Consider the following 27,083-nt stretch of genomic DNA (forward strand, 5'->3'; position numbering starts at 1 on the left):
GAAGTTCCCCACAGTTGAGATTGTGGAGTGGAGACAGAAAGCCCCTGAATAATCGGACGGGGGCCAAAGATGAGCCGAAGGGCCAAGCCAGGAGCCCGGGGGCAGCCTGACAACATGCCCTCCTCCTTACTCAAGGACCACGAGAACCAGCAGGTCTTCGAACTCTTGGGCAGGAAGTGCACGGTAATTCGGTCACTGTCAGGGGAAACAAAGCCTCGGTAGGACCTCGAGGTTTACCTGGGCGCTGGGGGGACAAGGGGCGGCAGGAAGGGTGGAGCTTGCAACTGGAGTACTGGCTAGTTGTGGGTTGAGATGTCTGAGCTGGCATCTCCATACCCTGTTGTGGGGCACCTGCTGGAGCCTAAAACTTGTGGTGAGGCCTGCTGCCTCTGACCGCCCCCCCCCCACATCTCCCTTGCCACCTGTCTAGGATTGCCAGCCTTCAGGTATGGTCTGGAGATCTCCCAATTTTACAACTGATCTCCAGCTGACAGAGATCAGCTCCCCTGGAGAGAATGGCTGCTTTGACAGGCGGACTCTATGGCATTGGACCATGCTGAGGCCTGGTACCAAACCCCGCCCTCTGCCAGATCCACCCTCAAAGTCTCCAAGTATTTTCCAACACAGACCTGGCAACCCTACTCTGTACCCACGCTCCCAGTCTCCCATAATTATTGAGGAATGGCATGTTGGTGGTATATCGTCCTGGCACCTCAATGGATGCATTGGCCAGTGCTGTTGGGGGAAGGGTGTGTAGGTGGGGCAGGCAACTAAGTGTGTGAGGTGGGAGGGCTGGCGAGTGGGAGAAAGAAGTATGGGCAGGTGTGTGTGTGTGTGGGGGGGTCCTAGCAGTGGGCAGATGCCTCCCCCCAGGCACCATCTGCTCAGGACCCCCAAAACCTGGAACTGGCTCTTTCAGATGAATAGAGTTTGGTTTGGAAGGGAGAGACCAGGTGCCAGGAGAAAAGTTGTTTTGAGGGTAAATGCTATGAAGTGATGGTTACTGTTCAGATCGGGGTTGAGCTAGGGAGGGAAGGCAGTATGATAGAGCCTGACAGGGTTGTACGGCTGCCAAGTTCCCGCCAGTGACGGGGGATCTCCCACTTTGGTGGGCCCTAGCCAGCTGGCAGGGATGAGGCCACCAGGTGGATCCCCCCAAGAGTCCCGTTGCTGTGCAGTGTATGCAGCACCTGGAAGTGACATATCGCGCCAGGCACATCGCACAGGGATGCTCTAGGACTTTGTAGGGAACTCGATGGTTTTGACCAGGGACGGTTTAGCAATTTGGCAGAAAACTCCATAGTATCATGAAGTTTCCCCAAAATTGCTAGAGTGTCTCCATGTGAAACCATAGAGTTTTCTGCAAATTCCTAGAGCATCGCCTGGTGCAATATGTCAGTTCTGAGGCATGTCATCGCACAATGCAAGTCCCCTGCCAGCAAATTTCAAGTTTCACGTTTATTTAAGTTTATATCCCGCCCTTCCCACCGAGGTGGCTCAGGGCGGCTCACAACACATAAAAATCTAACACAATTTGAATTTAAAACATTTACACAGTTAAAACAATAAAATAATGAAACATATAGCGGCGGTCTATCAAACCATGGGGGACTTGACAACCCTTTAGGTCTCCCAATTTTAAAAGTATGATGTACAAAATTATATCACCTCAGCATCTACCTTAAAATGCTTCTTGAATTAGAATTGTCCTAATAAAACCTCACATAATACTTTCAAAACCTTCCGGTGGTGTCAGGGGTGTGTGGCATATGCAAATGAGTTATGCAAATCAGTTGTGCTAATGAGCTCCGGCATCCCTTTTTCAACAAAATGTCCTGATTGTAATGGCAGGAAATATACAGACACCACCTGAAGGTTAGCAACCCTATGGCCATAGGATAATGCTGGTTTAAGAAATGACCTCGATTGGGTTGGTTGAAAAACCGATCAAGTGGCAACTCTGGAAGAGTGACGCGTTTGACCAACATGTCTTTAAAATCCTCCATCTTTGTGACAGTCGTGGCTGAGGGCATCTGACTAGAAACCTGATGTGTGAAGGGGGAGTCCAGCAGCTCACAGCTTCTACGCTGCTTCATTTGCAGGAAATGGGGAAGGGAAGGAAAAAAAACAACAAAACCACTTCCCCAAAAGGGCTCGGGCAGTGATGACATACAGCAAGAACCAGGTTGGAGTCACTAGTCACAACCACCCCCAGTCCTGTTGTAAAAATAAGCTGCCTCATACAGGGTCGGGACCCGAAGGCCATTTCCTTCATTGTTAACCAGGGTTGCCAACTTCCAAGTGGTTACTTGGCAACACAAGTAAGCACTTGGAGAATCTAGACCTGGGGTGTCAAACTCATTTGTTATGAGGGCCGGATCTGACATAAATGAGACTTGGTTGGGCCGGGCTGTGTCAGGCCAGGCCATGTGTGTACCTATTTAAGATTAGGTAGCAGAGATATAAACTTTTTTAAAGGATACAGACAAACACGACTAAAGATTTAACACCTTGAAATAAAACATGCTCAAAACATTAGCACTTGTTGGTCTTAAAGGTGCTTTCTTTGTATTTCTCCCATGGGATCCAGGGAACTGGGCAAAGGAAGCTCTGGCTCTTTCTCTCCCTCCTCAGGGGACCAGGAAGGGGAGGAGCCTCAAACAATAGAGAAAATAGAGGTTTTGTTCTACAGCTCCTGTGCAATTGAGAGAACCTTGTAAAGCAAGATGAGATGCAGAAGGAAGCAAGAGAGAGGGAGAAGGAAGCAGGCAAGAGCCAGTTGCTCGGGGGCCTGATAGGAGCCTTCCGGGGGCCTAATTTGGCCCCTGGGCCACATGTTTGACACCCCTGACCTAGACTGCCAGCCTCATCAGATGGACTGATGCGACTAAGATATAAAAGTTTTTTGAGCAGTGGTTCCAGATTTAATAAGGGTGATTGGAAGAAGGGAGAGCCTCTTGCAACGTGTTGACATCAAACCCGGGAGGCGTGTCATCACCAGTCTATGCTATGTGCAAGAAAAAATGCCAGTGGGAATTGACCAGAGTTTTGGAAATTGATTAGAGTCTCTTATATGGACTTCTATCATTGTAAACTCAGTTGTAAACGTACATTATGGCTTTGGGATAAGTAACCTTGCATACATGGAGTGTATGAACGTGCGAATATGATGACACGTTAATATAAGCAAGGCTGATTCTGCACGAACCTTGCTCCGCACCAGGCTTCCGTTTCTCTCCAGAGCAAGCTAGCAATTTTGCACCAGCTGCTCCGCACTGCCATTTTGTGCAGGGAAAACTCATGATTTGCCACGCCGCAGTGTAAACCAGTGTAAAAAGAACGTAAGCTCTTGGAGGATTGGCTACATCAGGGGTATGCAGCCTAATATCCAAAGGAGCTCCTGCTAGAATTCCACCCCTGCAAAGGCCCATAACACTTGCACATCTTACTGCAGATTTTCAGAGAATCTTACTGCAGATTTTCTAGACTTTGGAGTCTATGCCTGCCGTACACACCATTCTTTTTCTGGTGGCGTACTTATTCCGCAGCTACAATTTTTAAAAATGCACATCCATTTAAATTCTCATCGTTCAGGTTTTGTGCATGCGTTTTAGTGTCAGTTTGTTGCATGAAAGGGAACAGAAAGGAATTCAGGCAAAGGGGGAGAAAACCCACTGAAACGGAGAAGCAGCTGCAAAACCCCGTTTCCCATACTGACAAGCACTAGGGGATTCTCAGCTGAGTTATAGGCTGCTGCGAAAAATGGGAAAGAGTCACATGATCTCATTATATGGGAGAACATGTTGTGTTCATGATTAAGTGCTTATGAAGTTCCACAGTTCGCAGAACATTTTAATGGTTCACTTCCTCCCTTTGTGGCCTGCGCCCAGGGAGACCCGTAACGTACACCTTGTTCTTTCCTCCTAGACCATGGTGACCACGGTCGCCCAGCTGTTCTTGGCCTTGCCCCCGAACAGCAGGATCTGGTCCAAGCAAGGTTGTGGAGTCCTGTGCTTTGTGAAGGACAATCCCAAGCGTTCGTACTTCATCCGCTTCTACGACCTGAAGGTACCAGCCTCCATTCCGACCTGGCCCTGTGTCCCATCTCCAGTAGAGCTGGCCAAGTCTAACTCACAAAAATACCTGGGGACTTTGGGGGGTGGGGCCAGGAGACTTGCCCATTCCCTAAAATAAATAAATAAATAAAAAATACAGCAATGCAAATTCCCCTTAATACAGTCTTCATTTCCTCAGCAGCTGGCTGCACTTCCACTCTCTCTTTCACGTACACACACACACATACAAAAAGCAGCCATTTTAGTGTCAGTTTGTTGCATGAAAGGGAACAGAAAGGAATTCAGGCAAAGGGGGAGAAAACCCCTTTGCAGTTTGGAAGCAAACATGTTGTGGTCTCACTGGGGCAATTTATTCACCCATTCACTCTGCAAACCAGAAATAGACTGACTGGGCTGCTTCCCTTCCTCCTTCCCACGTTTTGGCAGCTCATCCCTCCCCTGTGCAGCCTAGCTGAAGATTTAAAGGCACACACGCCTTTCAAAGAGCAAACTGTTCCAGTGTCTTCTTAAGTCTTCCGAGGTTGGAAGGCACATGGAGGCTGTTGGGGCGGGGCTTCCCCCCCACCAGCCAGCTGACTAGGGGTGGGAAAGAGCCTGCCAAATCTGTAGATCCCCCGCTGGTACCTGGGGATCGGCAAGCCTAATCTCCAGCCTAGCTCTTTGTTCACTAATGTGACGTAGTGCCGCCATTTTGTATTTCTATGTTCTCATGCAAGGCACTGCTCAGTTTGAAACTAAATGGAATCTTTGATGGAATGACAGAAATAGATTGAAACACTTTGGACTCAAGATGGGTAGCCGTGTTAGTCTGTCTGTAGCAGTAGACAAGAGCAAGAGTCCCAGGGTTGCCAGCCTCCAGGAGAGGCCTGGGGATCTCCTGCTTTTACAGCTGATCTCCAGCTGGCAGAGATCAGCCCCTCTGGAGAAAATGGCTGCTTTGAAGGGTGGACCCTATGACATTGTACCCTGCTGAGGCCCATCCCCTCCCCAAACACCGCCCTCTCCCGGCTCCACCCCCAAAGTCTCCAGGTATTTTCCAACCCAGACCTGGCAACCCTAAAGAGTCCAGGAGCACAGAGCACCTTAAAGAATAACAAAAATTGTGGCAGGGCAGAAGCTTTCGTGAGTCACTGCTCTGAAGCATCTGAAGAAGTGAGCAGTCATGGAAGCACCTCCCGTGTCACAAGTTTTGTTGGTCTTTAAGGTGCTACTGGACTCTTGCTGTTTTCTACTACTTCAATGTACAATTTAAGAACAGTGTCGTTGCCAGGTGTGTCCTGGCAACCGGCAAGGGATGTCTATGTCTATGTCATTTCTGATGTGATCTGAAAGTGACATCATCATTCAGCAGCATTAGGGCAACATTTGACCTGGAAGTGAAGCAGGCCTTGAATTCAGCAGGAGCTCACGGGAGGGTAGCTCCTGAACCTTTCTGAGGTAGGGTTGCCAAGCCTAATTCAAGAAATATCTGGGGACTTTAGGGGTGGGGCCAGGAGCAAGGTTGCGACAAGCATAATTGAACTCCAAGGGTGTTCTGGCCATCACATTTCAAGGGACCGCACAGCTTTTAAATGCCTTCCCTCAATTGGAAATAATAAAGGATAGGGGCACCTTCTTATGGGGCTCATAGAATTGGACCCCCCTGGTCCAATCCTTTTGAAACTTGGAGGGTGTTCTGAGGGGAGGCCCAGGATGCTGCGCTGCAAATTTGGTGCCTCTACCTCAAAACACAGCCCCCCCCCCAGAGCCCCAGATACCTGCAGATCAATTATCCATTATTCCCTATGGGAATCGATCTCCATAGGGAATAATGGATTGCCTGGCAGACATTTCCCTTCCCTTCCCCCGCTTTCTGATGACCCTAAAGCAGGGGGAGGGCCTCCAAACCGGGGGATCTCCTGCCCCCAACTAGGGATTAGCAAACACTAGAAATAAACCACTGCGTTTTTGTGTTGCAAATAAATGCTTAAACAATTTCTTTCATAGTGATGCAATTATATTATTATCATCACAAACCAAAATTCATTAAATGCCCATAGAAAAATCAAAAAGTTATTTCACACCACTCTTGTAAGGTAGTACTTTCAAAATCAGAATGTTATTTCACATCACTCTTGTAAGGTAGGACTTTTACAGTCCACTGTCTCAGTTCTCCTTTGCTTGGAAGACGTCGACAGCACCACGCTTGTAGTGCTGTCCTCCTATGGGTAGCAGACTGAAGTCTGACGGGTGCGGCGGCTACACAGGTCCTAGGTTCAGTTCTGTGTTTCGTTCACCTTCCACTGGCTGCTTTGCTTTTAACTTTGGAACTTTAGCATAAATAAAATAATCATTTACCATACAAATCATAACAAGGCATAACAAATATTTCTGACACAAACCAAACAATGGGTACCCCGCGCTAAAGGCAATTGCTCACACATTACAATACAATGTTACTTTGCAGTTTGCAGGAATGGTTCTCAAACACAACTGATTCTCAAGCAGCATACATACTTCTATACAGCTGTATCCAATTTACACTTAAACTGATATACACACATATAATTTTTATGCCATTTTTAAACAAATCCAGACAAATCCAGTGAGGCATTCAGACCCCGGAGGAACATGGTCTGGAATTTATGAATAAAAAAGGCTTCCTTTTGCAACAGGATTTTAGAAACATTCTCTATATTACATTGATGCCCTTTATAAGCATACACCACTGCACACTGTATCTCATCACATGAGTGTCCAAATTCAGTACACGGCTGGACACATGAAGCTGCCTTCTACTGAATCAGACTCTCTTTGGTCCATCAAAGTCAGTCTTGTCTACTCAGACTAGCAGCAGCTCTCCAAGGTCTCAAGCTGAGGTTTTTCACACGTATTTGCCTGGACCCTTTTGAGTTGGAGATGCCGGGGATTGAACCTGGGACCTTCTGCTTATCAAGCAGATGCTCTACCACTGAGCCAGGGTCTCAAGCTGAGGTTTTTCACACCTAATTGCCTGGACCCTTTTGAGTTGGAGATGCTGGAGATTGAACCTGGGACCTTCTGCTTATCAAGCAAATGCTCTACCACTGAGCCACAGCCCCATTCATGGCTCTCCAGGGTCTCAAGCTGAGGTTTTTCACACCTATTTGCCTGGACCCTTTTGAGTTGGAGATGCCGGGGATTGAACCTGGGACCTTCTGCTTACCAAGCAGATACTCTACCACTGAGCCACCGTCCCTCCTCTAATATTCCCTGACGTATGCGACTTATGTTCCAAAAAACATGCTCTCAAATTGTGCATACTTGAACCGACATAATGCCTGGAACATGGACACCTTAAAATATAAATTATTCTTGAGGTCGTGCAGGTACTTAGATGAGTCGATCGCCAAGTAAAGCCATTTAGGGTAAATTTCTTAATCTCAATAGTATTTTCGCAGGTTGAACAATTTCTGCATTTAAAATGGCCCCTTGGTCTGTCCTGCATAGGAGGAACCTTTACACACATGTCTGATTTTATTAATATGTCCCTCGGTGTTCTGCATTTCTTCCAGCCAATCATGGGAAAAGAAGCACACCCACGAAGCTCGTCTATCATGTTCCAATGCCTTCGCAAACACGGAAGGCATTGTCACATGATAGACGAGCTTCCCGGGTGTGCTTCTTTTCCCATGATTGGCTGGAAGAAATGCAGAACACCGAGGGACATATTAATAAAATCAGACATGTGTGTAAAGGTTCCTCCTATGCAGGACAGACCAAGGGGCCATTTTAAACGCAGAAATCGTTCGATCTGTGAAAATACCTATAGGAGGAATCCTACAAGTGTGGTACTGTCTACGTTTTTCAAGCAAAGGAGAACTGAGACAGTGGCCTGTAAAGTCCTACCTTACTAGAGTGATGTGAAATAACATTCTGATTTTTGGAAGTACTACCTTACAAGAGTGGTGTGAAATAACTTTTTGATTTTTCTATGGACATTTAATGAATGTTGGTTTGTGACGATGATAATGTAATTGCATCATTATGAAAGAAATTGTTTAAGCATTTATTTGCAACATAAAAACGCAGTGGTTTATTTATGGTGTTTGGTAATTAGTACACTTCAGTTTGCCCAACTAGAGATTGGCAACGCTATTCCGAGGTTCCCCCTCTTCCTCCCCACCTCCCCACATTCTCCATTGAATTGTAGGTGCAGCTGTATAACAATCCCTGGATGAGCTCCACCACCTATTTTTCTACAAAATGACCCCTGAAATGAAGTCATCGCGTTGGTTACATTGGGGAGACACTCTGGTATTTAGGGGGAAATCTCTATGTTAAATTTGACTTCTACCATGGAGCTTTTGCCCAAATACCAGACTGTCGCCCCGACATCACCAACATGATGACTTCACTTCCAGGTCAAGTCTGAAATATGTAGCAGCAACATTGACTGGGCCGCACTATTTTGGGGGGTAAGTTCCCCCCCACCCCCGCTGGCCAGCTGATTGGCAGTGGGGTGGGGGGCTGGTGGGGGGTACCCCTGCCTCCCCCAGGTGGTACTTAAGAACCACAAAATTTTAGCACTATCCACTAACTGTGCATTATGTACCTAAATAAACCTCATGTTTTTGTTGCCTAGGGAAGGCCACAAAAACATTTACTGAGCTAGGGTTACCCTGTCAAATTCAAGAAATATCAGGGGACTTTGAGGGTGGAGCCAGAAGACATTGGAAGTGGAGCCAGGAGCAAGGTTGTGACAAGCATCACTGAACTCCAAAGGGAGTTCTGGCCATCACATTTAAAGGGACTGCACACCTTTTAAATGCCTTCCCTCCGTTGGAAGTAACGAAGGAGAGGGGCACCTTCTTTGGGGGCTCATAGAACTGGATCCCCTGGTCCGATATTTTTGAAATCTGGAGGATATTTTGAGAGGCATTGGATGCTGTGCAGCAAATTTGATGCCTCTACCTCAAAAACAGCTCCCCCAGAGCCCCAGATACCCACAGATCAATTATCCATTATGCCCTATGGAAACTGGTCTCCTTAGGCCCCTAGGAAAATCTGTCTCCCTAGGCCCCTAGGGAGCGCTCAGCAAATTGACCCACAAGTATCTGGGGCTCTGGGGGAGGGCTGTTTTTTGAGGCAGAGGCCCAAATTTTCAACATGGCATCTGGTCCCTCTCTTCAACCCCCCCCCCCTCAAATTTCAAAAGGATTGGACCAGAGGGTCCAATTCTATGAGCCCCAAAAGAAGGTGCCCCTATCCTTCATTATTTCCAATGGAGGGAAGGCATTTAAAAGGCGTGCAATCCCTTTAAATGTGATGGTCAGAACTCCCTTTGGAGTTCAATTATGCTTGTTGCAACCTTGCTCCTGGTTCCACCCCCAAAGTCTCCTGGCTGCACTCCCAACTCCTCAAATATTTCTTGAATTGGACCTGTATTGTACTGGGAGTTAAAACTATCTGTCATATCCTACACATAGAAACAGATGGACAAAACAAACTATGAACCAGGGGTCCCTAACACTGTGTCTGGGATCACCATGGCACCCACCAAATGTTTTTAGAAAGTGGGTGGGGCCAGATGGGTTTTTTGCTCAGGAAGGTTTTTAATTGGCTACTGGAGATTTGATTGGCTGTATGACTGAAGGTAAGCTGTGGCAGCCGTTTTGTGGCCGGCTCTAGCAGCAGCCATTTTGTGGTTGGCTTCACCTCCTCTGTCAGCCATTTTGTGACTGCACCCACCACACTGTGTCAGGATTGCAAAGGTGCCTGCAGGCTCAAAAAAGTTGGGGACTTCTACTACAAGCTAACAGGAGTCCATATGACTAACTGTGTATTGCAGGATAGGAAGATGATCTGGGAGCAGGAACTGTACAACCAGCTGGTCTACACTACCATCACCTCTTATTTCCACACTTTCCAAGGAGACGTGAGTACTGGGGTTGGGGGCATATGTGAACATGTGTATAGGAAGATGGCACTGGAAGGGGAGGCATGGCCAGCTAAAAGAACAGGGTTGGGTAGGGTTGCCAAGTCCCCTGCGGCCTCCGGCGGGGGGTTGGTTTTTATGTGCGCCGGCCACTACCTATTGCACCATAGAGCTTTCCCTCCCAAAATGCTAGAGCGTCCGGGAAAACCATAGAGTTTTCCCGGAAACGCCTAGAGCGGCCGGTGCGCAACATCGCCAGCGCAATGACATCACTCACGGGTGACGTCATCACGCGAGCGATGTCAGGGGAGGTTCTCCCTGCCAGCCCAATGTGGACCAGCGGGTTGGGAACCTCCCGGGCGGGAGAACCCCTACCCGGCCTGGGGACTTGGCAGCCCTACGGTTGGGTTATGTCACTACTGGGTCCAGTGTCTACTACCAGCATTATCCCTGTCTTGAACTGTAATGGGGGAGCTGGAAATGTACGGCACTGTGGGGGGACAGCAGAGCTCCTTTAGCTACAACCCTGTGTTCTGGTTCCTTACAGGAATGCCAAGTGGGGCTCAACTTTGCCGATGAGGACGAGGCCCTTGACTTTCAGCAAACAGTGGAAGAAAAGGTGCAGAAGAGGAGCCAGAGGATAGGTAAGCTAAAGCTCAGGTGAGGAAGGAGACGGACACCTGGCTGGGGGGGGGGCATATGCTTCTAATGAGTTATGCTAGTGAGCTTCAGCACCTATTTTTCTACAAAACGACCCCTGCATAAAAGGGAAAAAAATCTGAGAAACAGGAGCATAGGAGTGCTCACTTCTACGTGGCTATTTGCCTAGGCTCAGATACTATGAAAAACATGCTTTTCACCCCATAAATCTCTAGTGCTCCCTCGGTAAGTGTTAAATCTGGGACAGGACTTCTCACCATTAGGAGAAATTGAGTGTACGTACCAAAGGCCTGAACACTATTCCCCGAGGTCGTTTTGTAGAAAAATAGGTGGTGGAGGTTATTAGCATAGCTCATTAGCATATGCTGCCCCCCCCCCACTAGCCAAAAGCAACCTAGCACAAGAAAGGAGAGCCCCAGGCAAGTAAGGCCTGCTTGGGCTGGCTAGAGATCCAGCCAGCCCAAGCAGGCCTCTCCTGGGGCTCTCCGGGGCTGCCCAGTCCCCACAGTCAAAAGGTCAGCAAGCTACCCACCACCCAAAACCACATAAGAAGTGGAGAAAGGGTGGTGTGGATTTCTCCAGGGGTTAATGAGGGCTGCTGGGGGTGTGGCAAAACTCCTGGTGGCTGTCTGTTTGTCCGCTCTCCTAATCCAGGGATTGTTATGCAGCTGCAGCTACTATTCAATGGATAAGGTAGGTAGGTGGGGAGGAGGAGGGGGAACCCTCATAAAGGTTCAGGAGCTGTGCTCCTGTGAGCTCCGGCTGGATTCAAGGCCTGATTATTCCCATCTTCATAAACCTCTCCCTTTGTTACAGAAAAAAGAGAACTACCCCCTCCACCACCTCCAGTCAACGAAGGTATACTTTCTTCCTGTTATCTCACACTTAGAGTCATCAAGTCTGTCTTGGGAAATTCCTAAAGATTGGGAGGCAGTATCAGGGGGAGGATATACCATAGAGTCTAGGAGAAACAGACATCCTAGAGTGACATCACATCCTGCTGAGCTCTCTACTCTCCCCAAACTCTGCTCTTCCCTGATACTGCCAGAAACGTGTAGCAGTTGAGAGTGACATAATCTAATCTGGAGAACCAGATTTGATTCTCCACTCCTCCACATGAAGCTTATAAGGTGATCTTGGACCAGTCACAGTTCTGTCAGAAATCTCTCATCTACACCTACCTCACACAGTGTCTGTTGAGAAGAGAGGAAAGGAATGTGATTGTAAGCCACCTTGTGACACTTTAAGATAGAGAAAGGTGGGTTACTAAAAAAACTTTTCTTCTTCTTTCTTAAGCTGCCATTTCACAAGGAGAACTGAAAAACATGAATGAACATATTAAAAACAGTACACACTGTACCTTTAAGCAAGGCTTTTATTGAGCAGGAATGCAGTTCCGGCTGGCTTGGCATCAGGATTTGTGGCCTAATATGCAAATGAGTTCCTGTTGGGCTTTTTCTAAAAAAAAAAGCTCTGTGTGAAATAATGATTACATCAGAGGGTGTGGCTCAATATGTAAATGAGTTCCCTGCTAGGCTTTTTCTACAAAAAAAAGCCTTGCCTTTAAGCAATAACATTTAACATTGCACTTTGGTTTCGCCTTTGTTTTTGAACTCCCCGCTAATGGCTGGTCTCTTTGCCTCTGTTAGAAAGAAGAGTAACTCTTCCTCGGAGCCCACCTTCTGGAAGTAACTCAAATGGTAAGCTGCCTGTAGATCTGGGTGATGCACAGGGGAACCTTCATATCCACTGGCACTAAACCTCTGAATCTCAGAGGTTGTTGGCCCTCCAGAGGAACTGGTTGGATACTGTGTGAAACAGGATGCTGGACTAGATGGACCACCAGTCAGATCCAGCAGAGCTCTTCCGATGTTTTTCTGAAGGTCTCAACCTCTGTACCTTGTTGTTGACCCTCCAGAGGAACTGGTTGGCCACTGTGTGAGAGAGGATGCTGGACTAGATGGACCTCTGGTCTGATCCAGCAGGGCTCTTCTGGTGTTCTTATGAAGGACTCAACCTCTATACCTTGTTGTCGGCCCTTCAAAAGAACTGGCTGGCCGCTGTGTGAGACAGGATGCTGGACTAGATGGACCACTGGTCAGATCCAGCAGAGCTCTTCCGATGTTTTTCTGAAGGTCTCAACCTCTGTACCTTGTTGTTGACCCTCCAGAGGAACTGGTTGGCCACTGTGTGAGAGAGGATGCTGGACTAGGTGGACCTCTGGTCTGATCCAGCAGGGCTCTTCTGGTGTTCTTATGAAGGACTCAACCTCTATACCTTGTTGTCGGCCCTTCAAAAGAACTGGCTGGCCGCTGTGTGAGACAGGATGCTGGACTAGATGGACCACTGGTCAGATCCAGCAGAGCTCTTCTGATGTTCTTTTGAAGGCCTCAACCTCTATACCTTGTTGCTGGCCCTCCAGAGGAACTGGCTGGCCACTGTATGAGACAGGTTGCTGGACTAGACAGACCACTAGTCAAATCCAGAGGGGCTCTTCTTATGTAGGCCTCGAACTTTCTGCCCTGTTGTTGGTCTCCAGAGGAACTGGTTGGTTACTGTGTGAGATGGGATGCTGCACACTCACACACACACACACAAAATGCAAAAAAAAAAAAAAAATACCAAAAGAAGAAGATATGACTAAGGTAACAAACAGTGATTTCCTGCCATTGGCAGTCTCTGTAAGCATCTGTTAAAATGTCTGCTGGGTCCTCCCGATCACATCTTTGTGCTTCATGAGAGACATGATACTTTTTTACAAAAGGAAAATGGGACTGTATTCATACAGCTATAGGAGTTGTTTGTTCTGTCGTCACTGGATCCATATGGTATCTTCATGTGAGGCTTGGGAGGTGAGGTGGTGTCGGGATAACAGTAAGGAACAGTAAGGTTTGGAGAGGGACGATGGCTCAGTGGTAGAGCATCTGCTTGGTAAGCAGAAGGTGCCAGGTTCAATCCCCGGCATCTCCAACTAAAAAGGGTCCAGGCAAATAGGCATGAAAAACCTCAGCTTGAGACCCTGGAGAGCTGCTGCCAGTCTAAGTAGACAATACTGACTTTGATGGGCTGAGGCTCTGATTCAGTAGAAGGCAGCTTCATATGTTCATAGGGGAGGGACAGTGGCTCAGTGGTAGAGCATCTGCTTGGTAAGCAGAAGGTCCCCGGTTCAATCCCCGGCATCTCCAACTAAAAAGGGTCCAGGCAAATAGGCATGAAAAACCTCAGCTTGAGACCCTGGAGAGCTGCTGCCAGTTTGAGTAGACAATACTGACTTTGATGGGCCAAGGGTCTGATTCAGTATAAGGCAGCTTCATATGTTCATAGGGGAGGGACAGTGGCTCAGTGGTAGAGCATCTACTTGGTAAGCAGAAGGTGCCAGGTTCAATCCCCGGCATCTCCAATTAAAAAAGGGTCCAGGCAAGTAGGTGAGAAAAACCTCAGCTTGAGACCCTGGAGAGCTGCCGCCAGTCTGAGTAGACAATACGGACTTTGGGGAGGGACGGTGGCTCAGTGGTAGAGCATCTGCTTGGGAAGCAGAATGTCCCAGGTTCAATCCCTGGCATCTCCAACTAAAAAGGGTCCAGGCAAATAGGCATGAAAAACCTCAGCTTGAGACCCTGGAGAGCGGCTGCCAGTCTAAGTAGAGAAGACTGACTTTGATGGGCCGAGGGTCTGATTCAGTAGAAGGCAGCTTCATATGTCCATATGAAAAATTGTCAAACACGTTTGAGTTTTACCCTGCTTTTTTTTTTTTGGGGGGGCAGAACTTGTAGCCCTGACCTGGATAGCCCAGGCAAGCCTGACCTCATCAGATCTTGGAAGCTAAGTAGGGCCGGCCCTGACAAGTACTTGGATGGGAGACTTACAAGGAATACCAGGATCAGGATGCAGGGGTAGGCAATAGCAAGCCACCTCTCTGAAATGACCAAGCCCCAGTAGGGGTCGCCAGAAGTCAACCATGACTTCCAGACATGCACATGCAAACATACAGGCTCACACAAAAATACTCACCAATTTAAAAAAAAAATCGAGGAGGGGGAAATGTGAACTCCAGTACTAGACAAAGGGAGAGCACCGCCTCCAAAACTAAATAAAAGGATATTTAAAAGAGGAAGGAAGGGAACCAAAAAGATTCATGAGGTAGCAGGCATTGCTTCGTGGGAAGGAGGGTGGGTTTCCTTGCATTTTGTTCAGCACCTCATTTCAAGGCTTTTTTTTTTGTAGCAGGAACTCCTTTGCCTATTAGGCCACACACCCCTGATGGAGCCAATCCTCCTGGAGCACAAAAGATTTGTGGATGTTCTCTCCCCTCATTGGTGGATCTGTATAATATGGCATGTAAAAGGAAGATACAAATGATCCTAAGGGACCATACACATCTGGGCCATTTGCTTTTTGAGATCTTACCGTCAGGTAGACGATATAGAGTGTTGAAGGCTAGGACAAACAGATTTAAGGACAGTTTCTATCCAAGTGCTGTGGTTAGGTTAAATGCAGGGTTATGAAGGATTATCTGTTTTAGATGTATTTAATGGTTTAAATGGTTTTATGAATGTTTAATGGTTTTATGAATGTTTATTTAATGGTTTAAATGGTTTTAATGGTTTTATGAATGTTTATCCGTTTTAGATGTATTTAAATGGTTTTAATGGTTTAAATGGTTTAATGGTTTCAGATGTATTTAAATGGTTTATGAATATGTGTGTTTGATGTGTTGGTATGTTTGTGGAAGAGCACCTCATTTCGTTGCTCTCTTTTTGTTGAGAACAATGACAATAAATTCATCTATCTATCTATCTATCTATCTTACAGGGCTCTTAGTACAGGGCCTACTGTAAGCTCCAGGAGGATTAGCTACATCAGGGAGGTGTGGCCTAATACGCAAAGGAGTTCCTTCTACAAAAAAAAGCCCTGCCTCATTTTATGTTCACACCAGGGCCTAGCAGGCAGCCAAGTTCCCCATCATCGGCTCCAACCCTGGCAACGGTTGACATCCAGAATCCGGATATCACCTTTTCCCGTTACCGTGGGCTCCCTGTTCCTACAGCATCAGAAAAAAAGAAGGGGAAAAAGAAGATTTCGAAGGCCGACATTGGAGCTCCCAGTGGGTTCAAGTGAGTTTCTCCAGTAGAGGGAGCTATGGAGAGGACGGAGAACTAAATGGAGCACAGCCTCTCTAGGCAGCGCTGCTCAAATCCGTCTCCATGATAGGAAGACAAGTGGACGCGGCTGGCTGTCAGTCGAGCGTCTTCGCTCAATGGATCTCTCCTGTGATTCCTTTCCAGGCATATTCAGCACATCGGTTGGGATCCCAACAGTGGATTTGATGTATGTACCCACAGGGTTTAATCAGAAGACTTGACACAAAGTAGGGTTGCCAGCCTCCAGGTGGGGCCTGGAGATCTCCTGCTTTTACACCTCATCTCCAGCTGGCAGAGATCAGCTCCCCTGGAGAAAACGGCTGCTTTGAAGGGTGGACTCTGGCATTATGCCATGCTGAGGCCCCTCCCCTCCCCAAGCCCCACCCTCTCCTGGATCCACCCCCAAAGTCTCCAGGTATTTTCCGACACAGACCTGGCAACCCTAACACAGAAAGAGTGAAAGCATGGGGAGGGAATTATTTTTGGATCTTGAAAAGGTGTGAGATGAGACTTAATATTTCTGGAGTCCAAACAAATTCACAGGCTTCCAGTCACCGGGAGGGAATACAAGCAAACCGATACTGTGATATCCTGGCTAGCACATGTAGTAAAACTTTTATCAAGAATACTTTCATCAAAACTCTTACAAATCTTTTTGTCACATCATAAAGAAGTTTTCAAGCTTTTTGTAGGGAGCATTTCGCCAGTAATATTCAGAAGGCTTTTGCACCTGTTAAAGGAGAGGTTGCTCCTAGATTAAAGCACTTAAGTGATAAAAAGAGAGAGAGCATTCTGCCAGCAAAATAGCATTTTGCCACCTAAATTCACAAGGCTTTTGCATCTGGTTAGGTTCAGAATTGGCTTGCTCCATATAAACTTCAACACTTAAATGGCACTGAGAGGATGCTAATTCTGAAGGAAATAAAGAGGTTGCAGAGAACTAGAGTTGCCAAGTCCAATGCAACCCCGGGCAGGAGACTGCTCTCGCACATGCTTTGCACACATGGCGCAATGACGACTCCTGTGAGTGGCGTCATTGCGCCAGTGATGTTGCACGCCGGCTGCTCTAGGTGTTTCCGGGAAAACTATGGTTTCCCCCGGACGCTCTAGCATTTTGGGAGGTAAAAACTCTATGATACCTATTATACCATAGAGTTTTCCCTCCCAAAATGCTAGAGCATCCGGGAAAACCATAGAGTTTTCCCGGAAACGCCTAGAGCGACTGGCACGATGCCGCCGGCGCGATGATGTCACTCATCATGCTGGTGACGTCAGGGGAGGTGCCTCCCACTGGCCCAATGTGGGCTGGCAGATTGGGAACCTCCCAAGTGGGAGAACCCCCGCCCGGCCTTGGGGGCTTGGTAGCCTTACAGAGAAAATTTTGCCAGCCAAATTCAGAAGGCTTTTGCATCTGTTTAGAGAAGAAGTTAAGGACTGGCTTGCTCCCAATACACATGCTGAATTGTACAAGAGGCTAATAACTTTGAAATATATAGCGATATCCCTGAGGAAGATTTTGATGAAATGAGTCTATATCCGGGTGCTCATTGGAATGGACTTTTCTTTGCAATATTGTAATGTTGTCCTTCTTTATAACATGACACAAGATTTGTAAGATTCTTCATAAAAGTATTCTTGATAAAAGTTTTAATAATTGTGTTAGCCAGCGTATCACAGTGTCTGTCTGTTTGTATTTCCTCTATTATGAACTGTGATCCCATGGTTGTTGTTTAGTCACTGGGAGGGAGCGCGGCCCTTGCATTGCGTCTTGCAGCCTGAACGCCCACCTATCCGCTCATGCCGATATTTCTGTTTCAGCTGAATAACTTAGATCCTGATTTGAAGACGCTTTTCGCCCGTGCGGGAATCAGCGAGGCCCAGCTGACTGATGCGGAGACCTCCAAGATTATCTATGATTTCATTGAAGGCCAAGGAGGGCTGGAGGCTGTGAAGGAGGAGCTAAGAAGGCAGGGTGAGCCACTGGGACTGGGCTGGCCCTACTACCAGGCAAACTAGGCAATCGCCTAGGGCGCTGGCCTTCTGTGGGGGCGCCGAATTGGGTGCCCCCATGTGACTTGGTGACGTTATCAGTGCAGGGGGGGGGTGAGCACCAGAAGTTAGCCTTGCCTAGGGTGCCAGACAGTCTAGGGCCAGCCTTGGGGACTAGAGGATGTCTGTGATGTCTGGTACCCCCCTGGGCCTTTCAATAGGGGAACTTTAAGAGGGGAATGGATAAGTATATGGAGCAGTGGTCCATCAGTGGCTATTAGCCACAGCGTGTTGTTGGAACTCTCTGTCCAGGGAAGTGATGCTCTGTATTCTTGGTGCTTGGGGGAGGGGGTGGGAACAGAGAGGGCTTCTAGTGTCCTGGACCTCCTGATGGCACCTGTTTTTTTGGCCACTGTGTGACAAAGAGTGTTGGACTGGATGCAGTGTTCCCTGTAAACTGAATTAGTGTGAGCTGGCTCACAGATTTTTAGCCTCCAGCTCACACATTTTTGTCTTAGCTCCGGAAGGATGACCCCAGAGCACGATAATTTATGCCGTAGTTCACAACTTTAATGCCAGTAGCCCACAACTTTAATTCCAGTAGCTCATAAAGTAGAATTTTTGCTCACAAGACTCTACAGCTTAAAGGGAACATTGACTGGATGGGCCATTGGCCTGATCCAACATGGCTTCTCTTATGTTCTAAATACCACCACTCCAGCTGCTAAGTGGTTTGCCCCCATAGGCTTCTTATTTAGCATTTAGAAGTCTTGTTTAGAATTGGAATTTGAATGCACCGATTTGAGGGCAAGCCATGCAAGATGCCAGATAGCTTAGGTCAGGAGTCCCCAACCCTTGTGAGACTGTGGGTAGCTTTGGAATTCTGACACGACGCAGTGGGTGCAGCCATTAAATGGCTGTCATAAAAACGGCTGTCTCAGGAGGCCAAGCCTCCCACAAAATGGCTGCTGCAGTTTACCTCCACTCACACAGTGAGGATCCTTGGACTGTGGTGGCAGCTGCTGCCAAAGCAATATTTAAACCTCTGCACAGCCAATCAAACCTCCAGTGGCCAATCAGAAGTCTTGCTGGGCAAAAGCCCCACCTGGCCTCACCCCTTTCTAAAATACTTGGCAGGCATGAGGAAAGATGCCAGTGGGCATCATCTTGGGAATCCCAGCCTTAGGTGTTAACTGGGCTTTATTTTGTAGAAAAAGCCCAGCAGGAACTAATTTGCATATTAGGCCACACCCCTTGATGCCAAGGCAGGCATAACTGCATTCCTGCTCAAAAAAAGCCCTGGATGTTAAAAAGGGGCTTTTTTGTAACAGGAACTCCTTTGCATATTAGGCTACACCCCCCTGATGTAGCCAATCATCCAAGAGCTTTATGGGGCCCTTCGTACAAGGCCTACTGTAAGCTCTTGGAGGATTGGCCGCATCAGGGGGTTTGGCCTAATATGCAAAGGAGCTCTTGCTACAAAAAAAAGCCCTGTTAATATATACCGATTGTCATCCATGAAATGAGATCTGAGTGCTCCTATTTGTTTGTTTTCAGGTCCGACGCATCCCCCACCCCCACCCCCGAATCGATCTGGTCCCCTGCCCCCACCACCTGGACATTCCCGAACGGGGCCTCTACCACCCGTCCCAGGCCTGCCACCTGGTGCCCCACCCATATCGAACAGGGGAGCTGTCCCACCACCCCCTCAACCCAGTCGGGTGCCTCCCAACTCTCAGTGGGGACCTCCCCCCTCGGTCCCTCGCTCCACCCGTCCTCCGCCACCTCCTTCTGGGTCAGTCCCACCACCGCCTCCTCCCCCACCACTTCCCCCACCTCTCTTCCAGAATTCTGGACCGTGTCCTCCACCTCCTCCCCTCCCTGGAGCTTTTGGTTCCACAGGAACACCTCCTCCTCCTCCTCCTCCTGCCGCCTCAGGGCGTGGTGCATTGTTGGATCAAATACGTCAAGGAATACAACTCAATAAGGTGAGACACATTGGGGGGGGGTGTCTCAGGGGATGGATAGTGCTGCATGAGGTGAGTCCAACTGTCTTATTCAGGGTTGGGGAGGGGTCATCTTTCCAGGGTTAGGCTGGCTAAGAGTAGGGGTCCCCAACCTTTTTGAGCCTATGGGTGCTTTGGGAATTCTGACACAGCATGGTGAGCACAGCCACAAAATGGCTGCCGCAGGAGGCGGAACCAGCCACAAAATGGCTGCTGCAGTTTACATTCAGTCGCACAGGAAAAGTCTTGTGCTATTAGGGTTGCCAGATCCAACTCAAAGAGATATCTGGGGGCTTTGAGGGTGGAGCCAGGAGCATGGTTGTGACAAGCATGATTGAACTTTGAAGGGAGTTCTAGCCGTCATATTTAAAGGGACCGTGCTCCTTTTAAATCCCTTCCCTCCATTGGAAATAATGACGGATAGGGGCACTTGGGACTCATAGAATTGGACTCCCTGGTCCAAACTTTTTGAAACTTGGAGGGTGTTTTCAGGAGAGGCACAGGATGCTATGCTGAAAATTTGGTGACTCTACCTAAAAAAAAAACAGCTCCTCCCAGAGCCCCAGATACCCTTGGATGCATTCTCCATTATACCCTATGGGGACTAGTCTCCATAGGGTATAACAGAGTCCTCCCCACTTTCTCATAACCCTGAAGTGGAGGGAGGGCCTCCAAAGCAGAGGATCCCCTGCCTCCAACTGTGATATATTGTTGTTCCAATAAGCTATGGCACTTTATTATACAAGCACTTTTTTGCACTAAGCACTTTTTCAATGAAATACTTTTCTGTGAAGTGTTATATTTGTGCTTTGGTTTATTTTGTTATGAATGCAAATGATAGTTTCACCCAGACAATTTGTTATTTGAAAATAGTGTGTGAAGACCACAGGATTAAAAAAAAAAGTTTTGGGAAAAAGGTTTTCTAAACTTAGTTATATTGCTTTTGTTATTTTGTCACGGTTTTTTTTCCTGTTCTCAATAGGGTTGCCAATCCCCAGGTGGGGGCAGGGGATCCCCCGGTTTGGAGGCCCTCCCCCCGCTTCAGGGTCATCAGAAAGCCGGGGGAGGGGAGGGAAATGTCTGCTGGGTACTCATGATTCCCTATGGAGACTTATACCCATAGGAAATAATGGAGAATTGATCCGCGGGTATCTGTGGCTCTGCAGGCCTTGTTTGTTGAGGCAGAGGCACCAAATTTTCAGTATAGCATCCAGTGTCACTCCCCCAAATACCCCCCAGGTTTCAAAAGATTGGACCAGGGGGTCCAATTCTATGAGCCCCCAAAGAAGGTGACCCTATCCTTCATTATTTCCTATGGAAGGAAGGCATTGAAAAAGTGTGCCGTCCCTTGAAATGTGATGACCAGAACTCCCTTTGGAGTTCAATTATGATTGTCATACCCTTGCTCCTGGCTCCACCCCCAATGTCTCCCGGCTCCACCCCCAAAGTCCTCAGATATTTCTTGAATTGGACTTGGCAACCCTAGTTTTCAACCTTTCTGTGATTCTCCTTATCTGTATTGTGTCCAGCTGGGGATTGGCAACCCTATGTGCTATGCTGGCAGCCGCTGCCAAAGCCACGTCGTTTAAAAAATCTGCGCGATCAAATCTCCGACAGCTAAGAGCCCCACCTGGCACCAGCCACTTTCTAGAAATGCCTGGCAGGGACTGGAAATGACTGTCGAAAAGGATTTCTGCGAAATCAGATGGTGCCCGTGAGGCAATGCTTCAGATGAGCTGGCCTGTGTTTAGCCCTGCAGTGAGATACAGGCTTGGACAGACAGCGCAGAACGGCTTGTACTTGCCCTGCAGCTTAAAGGTTGGGTCCACACAGTCAAGACAGTCCTTTGCCATTTGTAACGATGGCAGACCCAAGTAGCATACAGGTCTTACGTGGTACTGGATGGAAGGGAATTTTCTCTGACAATCGAACTACTTTGTTTATTATTTGGTATTTGTGTGCAGGGCTTTTTTTTGCAGGAACGCCTTTGCACATTAGGCCACACATCCCTGATGTAGTCAATCCTCAAAGAGTTTACAGGGCTCTTCTTATAGGGCCTACTGTAAGCTCCAGGAGGATTGGCTACATCAGGGGGTGTGGCCTAATATGCAAAGGAGCTCTCCTAGAATTCCACCCCTGCATATTAGGCCACACATCCCTGATGTAGCCAATCCTCAAAGAGCTTACAGGGCTCTTCTTATAGGGCCTACTGTAAGCTCCAGGAGGATTGGCTCCATCAGGGGGCGTGGCCTAATATGCAAAGGAGCTCTCCTAGAATTCCACCCCTGCATATTAGGCCACACATCCCTGATGTAGTCAATCCTCAAAGAGCTTACAGGGCTCTTCTTATAGGGCCTACTGTAAGCTCCAGGAGGATTGGCTGCATCAGGGGTGTGTGGCCTAATAGGCAAAGAAGTCCCTGCTACAAAAACAAAAACAAAAACGCTGTTTGTGTACCTGGAAGTCACGTCAACCTCTGGGGGCCTGGCAGATATTCAGAGAGGTAGCTGAATAGAGCATCTTCAACTGGTATTTCAAGGAAGTCTCCCATCCAAGTACTAACCACAGTCAACCCCTACTTAGCTTCTGAGATCAGACAAAATCAGGATTAACTGGACTATCCAGCTCAGGGGACAATAGAAGTGCTTGATGGGGCAGATATCTGAGCAGTATTGAAATCCATTCGTCTCTGTAGACTGAGTTGCCAGAAAAGTGGGTACCATTTAGGAACAAAACATTAAGGGAAAGTAACTGAAAGATAGTTTGAAAAAAATGGATCCATAGCCGAGTGAACTGCTACTGCTAAAAATAAGTGCTCATAGAAGGACTTTGTGGTACAGCCAGAAGACTTTGGGGATGGAGCAAGGAGCAAGGGTGTGACAAGCATGATTGAACTTCAAAGGGAGTTCTAGCCATCACATTTAAAGAGACCGCAAGCTTTTTAAATGCCTTCCCTCCATTTGGAAGTAATGAAGGATAGGGACACTTTCTTTTGAGGCTCACAGAATTGAACCTCCTGGTCTGTTCTTTTTGAAACTTGGGAGGTGTTTTGATGAGAGGCACCGAATGCTATGTTGAAAATTTGGTGCCTCTACCTCCAAAAACAGCACACACACACCCCGGAACCAGATACCCATGAATAAATTCTCCATTATAACCTATGGGAATTGGTCTCCCGGCCTAGGGTATAAGGGAGTGCCCAGCAGACATTTCCCTCCCCCCCCCCCGGCCTGGCGCTAGAGGTTCTAGTGCTCCAGGATGAACCCTGCTCCCCCGCCCCCCCAAGTGAAATGACATCATCAGGGTGCGTGAAGTTCAAGCGCTTGGCCCACCCCTGTGCTCCGGCCCTCTCCTGCTTCAAAGGGAGCTGGAAAGACCTCTTCCTGGCTTTCTCTGAAGTGGGAGAGGGCCGGGCACAGGGCAGGCCAAGCCGCACCTGAATGGCTTGCTGCCACGCCCCCTCCCGACTCCGGAAGCCTCGGTGAGGTCAGGAAAGCAGCAGGCGCGCTCACAGCCAGACTCTGAACGTGCTCGCTGCCATGCCCCCCGACTTCACCAAGGCTCCGGAAGCCTCAGCAAGGTCGGGGAGGCAGTGGGCACACCACGTGAGAAGAGGAGCCTCCTGACACCTCTAGGCAGGCGGTGCCCCAGGCCACTGCCTACTTGGCCTACTCCCACGTGCTGGCCCTGATCCTCCCAATAGGGTTGCCACGTCCTCTTCATCGCGCGCGCAATGAAATAATGTCACCCGGAAGTGACGCCATTAAAATGGCGGTGCACCGTGTGCAGCCGCTCTAGGCGTTTCCAGGAAAACTCTGGTTTTTCCAGATGCTCTAGCCATTTGGGAGGTTAAAACTCTATGGCACCTATTGTATAGGCTTCCCAACCCTCCCGCCCTGGTGGGAGACCCCAGGATTTCCAGCCTCTTCCCCCGCTCCCCAAAAAAACGGAAGCGGGGGGAGGGGGGAAAAAGGCCCCAAGGAGCGTGGCGAGCCGCCCCATCTCGGAGCACGCTGCACTGCTGCCGCCTCTTCTCCGCTTCACCGTAGCTGCTCCTCCGAGATGGGCTCAGGCTGAGCCCATCTCGGAGGAGCAGCTAAGATGAAGCGGAGAAGAGGCGGCAGCTGCACAGCGGCGTCGCCTGCTCCGCTCCGCCTCTGAGGTGAAATCAGAGAAGGGGAGGGTGGAGGGAAGGAAGGCATTTAAAAAGTTGTGAGGTCCCTTTAATTGTGATGGACAGAACTCCCTTTGGAGTTCAATTGTGCTTGTCACACCCTTGCTCCTAGCTCCACCCCAGTGTCTCCTGGCTCCACCCCCAAAGTCTCCTGGCTCCACCCCCAAAGTCCCCAGATATTTCTGGAATTGGACTTGGCAACCCTACTATTGTACCATAGAGTTTTACCTCCAATATGGCTAGTGTGTCCAGGAAAAACATAGAGTTTTCCCAGAAACGCCTAGAGCGGCCCCACACGGGCGCCGCCATTTTGATGATGTCACTTCCGGGTGACGCCATCACACCAGCGATGCAGAGGGACGTTTCTCCTGCCGGCCGAATGTGGGCCGGCGGGTTGAAAACCTCCCAGGCAGGAGATTCCCCGCCCGAACCGGGGGCTTGGCAGCCCTAAGGCAGGTGGTGCCCTAGGTCACTGCCTACTTGGCCTACTCCCACGTGCTGGGTCCTGCTCCCCCCACCCTCTTTCTGATAACCCTGAAGCAGGGGGAGGGCCTCCCTGTCCCCAAGTGTAAACTGGCAACCCTAGGCTAGCTCCATCTCCTGTGGCAGCCATTTTGTTGCTGCACCCACCATGCCGTGTCAGAATTCCACACGTGACTGCAGGCTCAGAAAGGTTTGGGGACTCTGATCTAAGAAGAAGTCAAAGGACCCCACTTACGGCTTCTCCGTTCATTTCAGACGCCTGATGTGTTGGACAGCCCACCTCCACCTGCCCAAAGCGAGGAAGGCCTGGTTGGGGCTCTCATGTGTGTGATGCAGAAGAGATGCAAGGTCATCCACTCCTCAGGTGAGTGGGGCTGATCTGCCACTGTCAGAGAAAACAAAAGTGAGGTAGTACAGAAGGTGATTGTGCATTGATGGTGGTAGTGGGAAGATGCAATAAACTCCTGAGAGCCAGTTGGGTGTAGTGGTTAAGTGCACAGACTCTTATCTGGGAGAACTGGGTTTGATTCCCCGCTCCTCCACTTGCAGCTGCTGGAATGGCCTCGGGTCAGCCATAGCTGTCGTAGGAATTGTCCTTGAAAGGGCAGCTGCTGTAAGAGCTCTCTCAGCCCCACAGGATGTCTGTTGTGGGGGAGGGGGAAAGGTAAAGAGATTGTAACCACTCTGAGACTCTGAGATTCAGCGTATAGGGCGGGATATAAATCCAATATCTTCTTCTTCCTTGAGCTCGCTAACTGAATTAAAAAAGGACTCAAACACAATTCAGAAGGCAAACTTCCATGGCAGTGTGCTGGCAATTCAATTTTTCTTCAGAAACAGAAAATGATGATTAAATGTCATGGGTAGGGTTGCCAAGTCCCCACCGGCTACCAGTGGGGGACTTTTTTTCGCACCCACAGCATGATGATGTCACCTGGAAGTGACGTATGATGCCGGGAACGTTGTGTGGGGACTCTCTAGGACTTTGGGGGAAAACTCTATGGTTTTGTACAGGGACACTCTAGCAATTTTTGGGGGGGGACTCTATGGTGCCATAGAGTTTCCCCCAAATTGCTAGAGCCGCCCCATGCAAAACCATAGGAAACCCCCCCCCCAATTCCTAGAGTGTCCCCATGTGACTTGCCCAACACAATAACATCACTTCTGCGTGACATCATTGCACCATGTGCCACCACGCATGACGGGGCTCTTTGGGGATGGGGTCCCCCTGTCGGCTCGCTCCGTATCAGTGGGTTGGGGGCTCTGAAACTGGGGAAAGTCCCACCCCCTGTGGGAGTTTGGGAAGCCTAGTCATTGGTTTTACAAGGCAGTAGGCGGTCAGGGGTGGCTTGCCATTTCCTGCCTCTGCATAGCAACCCTGGGCTTCCTTAGTGGTCTCCCATCCAACCCTGCTTAGCTTCTCTCTGATGACCGTAAGGTGGTCTGGGCTATTCGAGCTACTGTTTGGAAATACATACTGATTCCTTTTGAAAGTCCAAGTATAGCGCCGTGAATCACCAACCTTTTCCTCATACTTAGAAGCAAGTCTAGTTTGAACTAGGGGAACTGTGCTTGAGTCACTTTCCAGTTGTGTGGAATTTTGCCCTCTGAACGTCTGGAGAAATTGCATTTGAGTCAGAGGATTAAATATTCCTGCCCTCCATGGTCCTTTCCTGATCAAATCAGCATTGCTTGCACAGGGTGGTCTCACACACGGTGGCGTGGATTGAACAACACCCACCAACAGGGTAATCCCAGACCTCCCGGACTAACGTCTCCTTTGGCAGTAACGGCCCAGTGCAAGTTGAAATCTCTTGTCCGTCACAACTTCAGTGGAACAGGCTTCCTCCTTGGAGTGTTTTGAAACAGAGGCTGGATGGCCTTCTGACAGCAATGCTGATTCTGTGAACTTCGGCAGTTCATGGGAAGGAGGGCAGGAAGGGTTGCATCAGTGCTTCCTTCTCATGGCTCTTTCTTACATGCCCAGAGAAATGCTGATTGGCACTTTGGGGGTCAGGCAGCAAATTTTCTCCAGGCCCTTCTGGCCTTTTTTGTAGAAAAAGCCCAGCAGGAACTCATTTGCACATTAGGCCATGCCCTCTGATGCCAAGCCAGCCAGAACTGTGTTCCTCTGCCTTCCTGTTCAAAAAAAGACCTGTTTTTTACCATCTTCTGGGCATGGAAAAGGGGTCACTGGGTGTGTGTGTGTGGGGGGGGGAGAGGTATTTGTGATTTTCCTGCATTGTGCAGGGGGTTGCACTAGATGACCCTTCCAGCTCTATGATTCTGTGACTTTGGAGGTCTGGACGTACCCAGAATGTGTGTTCATCCCTATGGAACCCTCCTTGCAAGGGTGCTCCAGGGAGCCTTCTGACTTAGCTCCTGCCTGCATTTTTGACTTGTTCTTCTGCATCCACAGACGACGATGAAGATAATGGAGTCGACGATGATGATGATGAATGGGATGACTGAGGATGTCCGGCACTGGAAGTCCCGTTTCTGCAAACCGGCTGTTGCCTGAATTCCTGTAGGCATTTCAGTGTGTTGCTCTTTTGTCACCAGCACCCCACAACCCGCTTCCCTACACCATTCCAGCAGTCCGTACAGACTCTCTGAGTTCTAGTGGCTTTTTCTCTTCGGTGCACCTGGATGCCTTTG

General features: G+C 48.7%; 1 protein-coding gene across 1 annotated transcript; it reads left to right on the plus strand.

Moving 5' to 3' along the window:
• WAS (WASP actin nucleation promoting factor) lies at window positions 1-27,009 on the plus strand. Its single transcript, XM_060252455.1, has 12 exons — window positions 1-183; window positions 3,928-4,068; window positions 9,886-9,972; window positions 10,520-10,616; window positions 11,449-11,490; window positions 12,282-12,332; window positions 15,569-15,746; window positions 15,918-15,960; window positions 17,592-17,745; window positions 19,320-19,750; window positions 24,681-24,789; window positions 26,845-27,009. The coding sequence occupies exons 1-12, from the start codon at window positions 70-72 to the stop codon at window positions 26,895-26,897; spliced, it is 1,500 nt and encodes a 499-aa protein (XP_060108438.1). The 5' UTR covers window positions 1-69; the 3' UTR covers window positions 26,898-27,009.
• The last annotated feature ends 74 nt before the right edge of the window (window positions 27,010-27,083 follow it).

Source organism: Heteronotia binoei, chromosome 13 (genome assembly GCF_032191835.1).
Source record: "Heteronotia binoei isolate CCM8104 ecotype False Entrance Well chromosome 13, APGP_CSIRO_Hbin_v1, whole genome shotgun sequence".
Lineage (NCBI taxonomy): Eukaryota > Metazoa > Chordata > Lepidosauria > Squamata > Gekkonidae > Heteronotia > Heteronotia binoei.